Genomic DNA, 9,579 nt, shown 5'->3' on the forward strand with positions numbered 1-9,579 from the left:
GATGCTTGGTGCTAAAATCACATGCCTACAGAATACGTGCCACATGCACGTACAACAAAGCACGTACGTACGATGCGGAACGTTTGGAGCTCGGTCCAAGAGTTGAGACGAATGATTCCGTTATTAGCTCAGATGTCAACAAAGCACATACGTACGATGCCTACATGTGAGCGTGATGTGATCTACATCTACTGCCAACGAGTCAACCAAAGAGAGCAACAACCCAACGTACGGAAGAAGGGGAATACGAAGGGGGATAAAATGTGTGAACCGAACTTGACAGAACTGAACTGCCTTAACTAAGCTGCAACAGATTCCTCACACTACATCAGCATTCCAACACTTATTATATAGAAAGTTCATGATGCATTCTACAATATGCTTCGTGGTAACAGATTCCTTGCTCGTGGCTTGAACTCGTAGCCATATTAGGTATAAACGAGCCTGAGACGCAATGCCTTTGCGCATATGGTCAGTATCCTGAGTATACTGCGTAAAAGAAAACCAGAACTGCAGCTTCCGAATTTGATTTTGGACGACCAGATTTGTGGTGCTGGAACCCTTAGCTGAGTAGAATTCACAGATTAAGAACAGTCTGCTTCAATGGCAAGTGTTTTGGTGACGCCAGGGCATGGATCTTCTCCGAATCCCTCATCTGACAGCGAAACTGTACAGCTATTCATGTTCATACAAGCCTGCAGAGAATAAAAAGGGCTGCTTAGGAAATATACAAAATTTGGTCTGGTCAATCAAATCTAGATCTCTATGTCCTGAAACAGCCCTTAGACGACTCGTATGGAACGCATGTTAGCTTGGAAATGGAATGTTAAAACCGCCTACATGTCTAATCTGTTCCCAGTTGCACCATTACTGCAGTCTGCAAAGTCAGAGCTGTCAGTCATCGAATTCCAAGACTAAATTCATGTGCACCCATACAAATCCACGTGCATCAACACTCAGTAAGCCAGATTTGATGCTTATTGAGTTCTGGATAAGAATCAGGTGAGATTTTACGTCGAGAAACCAGAAATGTTACCTTCTCAACAACAGATACAGAGTCTGGATGGTGGCAGCTTCCTTGTTGGTAAGATCTGCAAGTTCCACTGGGGTCTCCGAAGCTTGCAAACTTGACTGAGGAGATGTTTTTGCCTTTGGGGCAAGACAGCTGCACTTTTGCTGCTACTCTGCCGTCGTCTGAGATACTTTTATCCCAGGACTCCAAGTCTATGGAAGGATAGTTCTCCGACACAAAGGAGCAAACACTTGTCGCAACTCTTCTCGAGAATGTAATCTTCGTGGGATCCCCACCTTGCTCCTCAAAGACCACAAGGGTGTTCCCTGATGGGTGAAACCATGACCTTGGGACATGGTACCTTTGTTCAAAAGTGAAACAGAAATGTGAGACACAAGAGAATAATTGCATAACATAATTAGATCGGTGAGCTGTGCCAAATGTCCGTCACATTACCATCTTTGAGTCGGCTTTCCACATCCAACCCTGCACTTATTTGGAGAAAATTTCCCTCTGTAGTCGCAGCTCGTAGTGCACCTGTCATTAGTAGGACTGGTCCTGGGCCAATACCTCCCTATGGCATTTCCATTCAACCAAACCAGGCCTTTCCCCATAGACTGCATGTCTAGCCCAACTGGGTCATCTCCTTGTGGAACATCAACATTCACCTAGGAAGTAGTACATTGGATTAGGAGTTTAGTACACGTGATAAGATGTGAAGAGTTTATTGAGAATAAAGATTGTAAGATGTTACCTTGTACCATGTCAAAGGCTGATGTTTTGGTGGCTGCGATTGTGGCCTCCACCTTTGGTTATTCCCCTGATCGTGCTTAAATAAACCGTAATGTTCACCTTCCAACCCAACCTACCAACAAATACAAAACAAGAGTGCAGATAAACACCCATCTCGATTATGTCAAATTCTATACATAAACTCAGGAGTCAAAACATATACGACGTACTTCAATATTGAGTTCTCAACAGAAGTTCCATATGAAGAATCTCGAGGACAGTACCTTGTATGCCCAATTATTTGAAGACAAGTCTGTGGTTCCATTTTTCATTCCAGAGATGTTCACACTTGTAAGGCCAGCTCCCACCCATTCATAATAGGGTCCTGCACTCTTAGAAAGTGCATAAACTTCCAATCAGATAAACAGTTTCAACTTTTAAGTGACCTGCTACTAGATACAGTAGAAATTAACGAGGGGCCATAGGCCGATTTTCTCAGAAGTGTGTAAACTGCATATATATGCACATAAAAATAGCGGGCATGTAAAGAACAGCATACATAAGGCAATGTTAAATCGTTCGTACAGGTAGAAAAGCTTACTTTCAATCCAACAGTCATGCTCAGTATTGCAATTTCATTCTTCCCAGCCTTCAAGTTGATGGGCATATGTGCACTGAAACTTGATTCTGAGCCATTACCATATGCACTACCTGAGAAAGACATTCTATGAAATGTTAAGTGTAGTGACAGAGAAACTCAAACTGAAGAGAATTGTAGATTGCAAAGATAACAAAGGGTCAGCTGTGCTGCTGACGATATACGATTCAACCATTCTCTCAAGAGTTGTTATAATGAATCCAGTGTAAATAAGCGCTCTATTTCTTAAGATATATTTTGACCATACAAAAAAGTTTATATCCCAGAGAATCGTATAGGCTGAATTAGAACTGCAGAAACATCCCAGCAAATGTCTACTCAAAGATATTACTTTATGTGATTTCTCGGCATAAAGTAGAGTAAAGAACACACCTATGAGCATATTGTTTAGGAAAGCATGAACAGCATGGCCTTTGGAGTCAATATTAAGAACGGGATGATTCCCACTTGAAGGATAATTTCTATCCACATCAAAACTGCAAATTCCATTCAAAGAAAGGGTCACATACAGAACAGGAAGTATTTAGGATGGTGCAGAGAAATAATATAATGACATAAATAACACTAAGACCTCCTCTCTTTAGTTGATACCAGGTTTATCAACATGTTTATCAGGAAAAAAAAAGCTTATCAACATACTAAGAATACATGATACAGCATGTAGTGGACGAACCTTGTAGTGTGCCACAGATAATCAGTAGAGTCTTTTGTTGTATTAATATGGTCCACAAATTCATTTCGTACAAAGTCATTTTTATCCCAAATCCCAATTCTCTCTGTGAAAATGCTCCACTGATCAGGTTTTGATGCTTGCAAAGTTCCCGGAACCATGTCGACCATCAAAGTTTGAGATCGAACCTAAAGATGACCAATCATGAAGAACCAAAGTAATATGAGAAAGTCGTGAGCTAAATATTGTGTTTCTCAGTTAAGCATTCAATGATCTGATGTTGGATATATGCTTTTCTCCTTTTCAATTCTTCTGTTATTTTCTGTTTCATTTTCTGAGAAGGATGGTGTCCATTTAAACCAGACTGAATGTGTTCTATTCTTAAAATCATTAAAAGGAAAATGAAATACCTTTGCAGTGTTGAAAACCACATTCTTGCAGTCAGGTAGGATGCTAACTGACCAAGCAGGAAGATCATATTGTCTGTTCCTGAAAGTGACAACTCTGTCCTTTTCTGAATCAATGTTAGCTAGGAATGCAACACATCCACCTGAGTGATCAGTGTAAACATCAGCCTGCAAGCAGAAGTTGAGACTGTTTATTTCATAAGGTAGTAGCGGGAAAGGTTAATCCACAGGGGGACAAAGATGTGGAACATAAAAAGAGGAATGGTGATGTAGCACAGGTTGAGGTTGACTTAATGATGTAGTCAATATGTAGGCTATATATATAAAGCAGCATGTATCATGTAAACACAAGGTGCTATTTGCAACAGAGTTAGATTTTACTCCCTCCGATACATATTAATTGTTGTTGATTTAGCACAAAGTTCTACTAAATCAGCGACAACTAATATGGATCGGAGGGAGTACTTAATTTTAGACTAAAAAGAGAACAAGCGTGTAGGTGTAAGTAAGTATATCACAAAACTGGATCGATGCAGCGTTAGATCAATTATAACCCAACAAAAGACAATAAAGCTTACCTCTTGTTGAGGTCCAAGAGATAGCAATGTTGAGTTTCCAAAAAGCAGACTATGTTCACACAATTTTATAGATTGGTGAAGCTCCTTCAGATGAGCCCATTTAGGTAGTCGCCTAAGGCCTGAAATCCAGACCAAGGAACAATGTTCAGATGGTTCTAGGTATAAGATTATTGCTGGATCCGAGATCAATAGAGCCTAACCATATTCATCAATTGGTGCATCATAGTCATAACTAGTTGTAATGAACGGCCCTCCAGCAGTACGATCAAAGTTCGTTCCACCATGGTACTTCAAAAGGACAAATGAAGACTTTGTCAATTTTCAGTAGGATGAAACCATCATCAGTTCCCGATCAATAAAAGAATCATCATCATCAGTTACGCTATCAAGTATCAACTGAATATGATTTCAGATGTCTGACTGTAGTTAACAGCAAATAAATATCAGAGTGTCTTTGTCAAGTTAGAATATGAGATGTGCTATCCTTTGTGAAGTTATAATACAAGAAAAGTTAGAATATGGACTGTGCACAAAGCAATACCACATAGTAATTCTGAACGCTGCCACCTTTCCCAAAAAAACGTGCAACAGAAAATGCAACATCCTCAGGGGGTCTGTGGGGATTACTTTCACCGAAAGTCTGGAACCTAAACAAAAAAATGGACATAGATAAGATGCAGGAGATGCTTTCCATGCCGTGTTATAGAAATCAGTAGAAATAACTGTAATTTCTGATCAGTTACTGATGAAAGTGTACCAAATGCATTACCATCCTGGCCAATTCTCTGTCCAAATTTTTGGCTGGGTTGGCGAATTTGGCTTGAATTGATCGCAGTAGAACGAATTGCACGTGTTTATCTGCAAATGTCGGTTGCATCAATGATTAGATCTGCCAAAACAGATCACATACTGCATTTGCTAAGAACTTTATCACATAGCAATTGCATCAACTACAAAGTGCATGCATGTATAGATATACCAAGATGCTGCTAATCACATAACAGTGTTTTTTTTTATGAAGACATAACCATGACTATTTGCGCAAGTGCACTCTTACAGTCCCAACTCCTGAGAGCAGCACTAGTTCTATCTTTTTAATATCAAAGTTACATCTACTGATGATCTGCTGCTTAGTTTTTTCCCTACTGTAATGGCCTCTATTTGAACACAATTTTAGGAGGAAGCCATCATTCACAAAATACATCGTTAGCAGAAAAACCATTGCAGTTGAGCTGGTAATTCAGGCATACATTGCAATTTGAGTGAAAATATGTATGATGAGGTAAATCCATGTCCAAACTGTTGCATAAAACAACAAGGCACTGCATGTGAGTAACTAACCACACGATCAGGAACATCGTACTGCTGGCACATGATCCAAGGGACACCAGTGTTCTGAGCCAGAGCCATACTACCTGCCCACATTGCATATGCCTTGCCACCAGCTCCATACGCTTGTTGATAATACCCATACTCATTTTCAATCTGGAAAGCACAAACTTAGTTTCAGATAATCTAAACTTGTCAATTCTGACGAACACCGATCTCAAAGTTGATGGAATCACAACCTGAGCTAGGATGATGTGCCCTCCCTGTGAGGCGAAGAACCGCTGTTCCTTCATCATGTCCACGATTTTCGTCGTGAAGCTCTTCATGTGAGACTGCATAATAAGGAGGGCCTCTTGGATTATCACCCGAACAGGGCAAATATACCATCAAACACTAGAGCACCCTCACCTTGAACGGCTCGTTGTTGGTCCGGAAGACCGTTCCAGGTATGTAGTGCAGCCACGCAGGCACGCCCCTGAAACCCAGACACAGAGCTGAAACTGTTGATTACACCCTAGAAATGGAGGAGATGAGATGGCAGCAAATATGCATGCACGAGAACAGTGAAAGGGAAGGAAGCGGACCCGAAGTTCCACTCGGCGGCGACGAAGGGGCCGATGCGCAGCATGAGGAAGAGCCCGGCGTCCTTGACAACCCTCGCGAACTGCACCAGATCGAAGCGGTCCTCGAAGTAGTACTGCAATCCCACATGAGAACACCCTGGTTTGTGAAGAGCAGCAGACAGACTAAACGCAGCAGAAAAAATGAGGCGACGCGGCGGCGGGCGGACCTTGCCGGGGGCGGTCTCGTGGCCGTTCCAGAAGACGTAGGTCTCGATGCAGTCGGCGCCGCCCTCCTTGGCCTCCGCCACCAGCTTGGGCCACATCTGCGACAGCGAGCACGTGCAGCAATCCAAGTCACTTACTAGTACCACCACTTCTCTGCTACTAATGTGTGCGGTGGGGGGCAGGGGCGTACCGCGGGGACGCTGCGGGGGTAGTGGATGGAGGCCGAGATGAGCAGGCGGCGGCGGCCGGAGATGACGAGGGAGCGGTGGTCGTACGTCACGCCAGAGGCCGCGGCCGCGGCGACCACGAGCAACTGATGCAGCAGCAGGAGGAGCAAGGGGAGCAGCCGAGGACCGGCGGCGGCGGCGGCCATGGCTGGAGTCGGAGGCGTGGCGGTGTGCGTACGGCGCGGCGCGGCGCTGGTGGCTTAAATAGAGCGCAGAGCGGTGTCAGTGTGCGGGGGAGTGGTGGGGTGAGTGAGTGTGTGAGTGAGACCTGAGACGCCGCGCCGTGGTTGTATGGATGACAGTGGTGACTGGTGTTTCTCGTGGGGCGCTGGAGCGTGGAGGCTGTAGGATTTGATGCTCCAGTCTCCAATTGGCTAGCGGCCGGTCGAGATGGACATGAGATGGAGAAGACGGGAAAATGGTGCCTCCGTTCGGGATGCGCGCAGCGGATGGGGGTGAGGCGCGGGGTGTGGGTGGAACCGGGAACCGTGAAACGTGGAGCGAGTCGGCGTCGCGCCGCATGTGACCTCGGTCGGATGAAGGCCCACCGCGTCGGCTGTACTTCTAGACCGCCGTAGTCCCCGCCGGGTCTCCAGGACGTGGTACGCGGAACGCTGCCGGCGGTGCATCGACGTGGAACCAGCATTTTCTTTGGAGCGCCGGCGCGCCGGCCGAAATTTCGGCCGGTCAGATCTAGCGTACGTTAAGGGCATTGATTAACGCATTGGTTGGACCATTGTCGTCCTTCCTCCTCGCACACGTTTGAAGGGGGGAAAGAATACGAATGCGACGCTCGCGAGCAACCTCGCGCTTGTCCCCGGTCACCCACGTTCGCCCACAGTCGTCTACGCTCGCCGTCTTCCGTCGTCGTCAAGGAAGACGCCTCGTTGGTCAGCCTTCGTCGTCCCAGCAATTTCTTTCACTGGTAGTAGCAAATGTCGGCAAAGGTTGTAACAAAAATGCTTCGGTTGTAGCAAAATCGACCTCACACGCTCCAGCAAAACGACCTCGCAGGTCATAACGTGGCCGTTTGGTTGCAGCATTTTGTCTCATTGATTGTAGCAAAAGTCTACAACAGGTTACAGTAAAAACGTCATTACCTTTGGATGTAGCTGGTTGTGCATGTCGTTTCTCCGGTTGAAGCTTTTCAAAAACAGCATTGCAAAAAATTTGCAACCGGTTACAACATTTTTAGGTACTGTTAGCAGCTCCTCCACTCTCTTTCTGGTTCCAGCAAAAAAAAGGCCGGTTGAAGCTTTTTGCAAAGCAGTTTCAAGTTTTTCAATTCAACGGTTGAAACTTTCCAAAAATAATGGTTGTATCCTTTTTTATTTCGTAGTGGTGACATGAAACTTTTGTATTTCACCGGTTAAAGCTTTATCAGACTACGGTTGAAGCTTTCATATAAATAAATGTAGCTTTTTTCAGTGCATGGTGCCCAGCTGAAAACTTTATATGCCACGGGTTGAATCTTTCGAATCAAACGATTGTGGCTTTTTGGGTCATCTATTGCAGCATTTCTGCCAGTGATTGTAGCACCGCCGATGCATCGATAGAAATTTCCCCCACCATCGCAAGGGCATGGTCTCCATCGCGGCGCCATCGCAGCAGTGATGACAGTCGTCGCAGCTCCACTGAGATTTCCTCCGTAGCAATACACGACGGCGTCGCTCATAGCAGCTCGCAGTCGCCCTCAATCACCGTCCACCACGAAGCTCATAAGCCATGGCCGCCCCGACGTGTGAGCTCGCAGCCGAGGACCTACGACGTGTGGGAGCAGCATCCCATGGAGCATGTGCAGCAGGAGGTGCGAAGGGAGGAGTGCTCAGAACTGATGGGGCCTTGGGCTATGGCGTGGGCGGGGGGAGACGAGGCGGAGTGCTGCTGCGGAGAAGATAAGGTTGGGATGGAGGGAAAAGATGTGTGGCAGAAAATGCGCGTGAGCAATTAGGCCGAATCACTCGACCGGCGTGTCATACAGAAAAGGTTTCCCTTTTTTACAATCTCACAAAGCCTTTATTTATTTATTTATTTGCGGGGCTCACAAAGCCTTTATTAACCCGTCACAATGTTTACAGGGATGAAAGAAAGATCTTCGAGTTAGCCTAACCAAGCATGATGGCCACCCTCGAGAGAGAGCATGATATGTTCATTCTCTGTCCACCAAAAGCTTTTTCCTACGTCACTTTTACTTGGACGACATATGTCCGAGCTGAACGGTATGTGCGAGCGAGAGATATTCTCAACTCCATAATTGTGGATCAAATTGTGAAAGTTATTTGCATGTAACGTGTCGAGGGGCCTCCTCGTGGTAGATTCACCTTGCGCTTCGTGAGCTAGCTGAGCTCTCCTCCCCATTGGTGGGCAAGGATTTGGAGAAGAGAATATGCCAGCTAGCATTCCATGTCCTGAGGACGGGGGATGCACTTCCATGGAGTCCCCCAGACCTTCTCCCAAGATAACTTCCTCGGATCCTTCTCGTTCGAGTTACATGTGTAACAACCATGTTTAGTCCTCAATGTTGTTGAAGGAGGACCAAGACATAGCTCCCACGCCTTTGGCAATCTATCAGAAAAATAGCTTGAAACAGGAACACATGAGAAGCACACGATGCGGTGGTCAAAACTTCAAGCACTGAAATATTTTTCGTGTGTAGAGCTCCATGAATAGCTTTTTGGCATGAAAATTTGCAAACATCTACAAAGTTTGATCATCATTGATGTTGCAAAGTTTCATATTTTTTTGATTCTGATTTTTTTTTTATTATTTTACTGTTCATAGAGGGTGCCTAGCCACCTGGGAACTAAAAATCCACTCTCATGGAGACAAATAGTAGATCCACCGTATTGGATTCACGGACAAACCCCACTTCATGTAAATGGTTATATCTATTGTACATGTACTGGACAACCAGGTAGCCCAAATCCACCCAAGTTATTTCTTCGATTCAGCTTGACAGAGGAGAAGTTTAGTTTGATTCCATATCTTCCATCTGATTTTAGGCCTGCCCGTTTTGTGGAATTGGAGAGCCAATTGTGTTGTGTGTGCTTGGGTTTCAGAAAACTAGAACTTGAGATTTGGACCTTAAGCTTGTTCCAGATCAGAATCCCGAATGGAATCGGCGATGGCATACCATGATTAATCCTGATTTAATCATAGAGCCTCCAAGAGGTATGTA

General features: G+C 45.0%; 1 protein-coding gene across 2 annotated transcripts; it reads right to left on the bottom strand.

Annotated features, from left to right (window-relative positions):
• Positions 1–257: 257 nt before the first annotated feature.
• Positions 258–6,770, bottom strand: LOC123444754 (beta-galactosidase 3-like). Of its 2 annotated transcripts, XM_045121588.1 has the most exons (19): positions 6,365–6,737; positions 6,177–6,272; positions 5,971–6,083; positions 5,795–5,861; positions 5,626–5,718; positions 5,399–5,542; positions 4,827–4,915; positions 4,599–4,704; positions 4,258–4,345; positions 4,058–4,176; positions 3,483–3,647; positions 3,076–3,260; positions 2,775–2,878; positions 2,346–2,455; positions 2,029–2,136; positions 1,767–1,877; positions 1,469–1,680; positions 1,037–1,373; positions 258–695 (listed from the first exon to the last, which is right to left on the bottom strand). In XM_045121588.1, the coding sequence occupies exons 1-19, from the start codon at positions 6,545–6,547 to the stop codon at positions 585–587; spliced, it is 2,541 nt and encodes an 846-aa protein (XP_044977523.1). In that variant the 5' UTR covers positions 6,548–6,737; the 3' UTR covers positions 258–584. The 2 variants fall into 2 exon arrangements, 1 of the variants encoding a protein (XP_044977523.1); XR_006631028.1 differs by lacking the exons at positions 258–695; positions 1,037–1,373; positions 1,469–1,680 and having other exon boundaries at positions 1,796–1,877; positions 2,029–2,129; positions 6,365–6,770.
• Positions 6,771–9,579: the final 2,809 nt, after the last annotated feature.

The sequence above is a fragment of the Hordeum vulgare genome, chromosome 3H (assembly GCF_904849725.1).
Source record: "Hordeum vulgare subsp. vulgare chromosome 3H, MorexV3_pseudomolecules_assembly, whole genome shotgun sequence".
Classification (NCBI taxonomy): Eukaryota; Viridiplantae; Streptophyta; class Magnoliopsida; order Poales; family Poaceae; genus Hordeum; species Hordeum vulgare.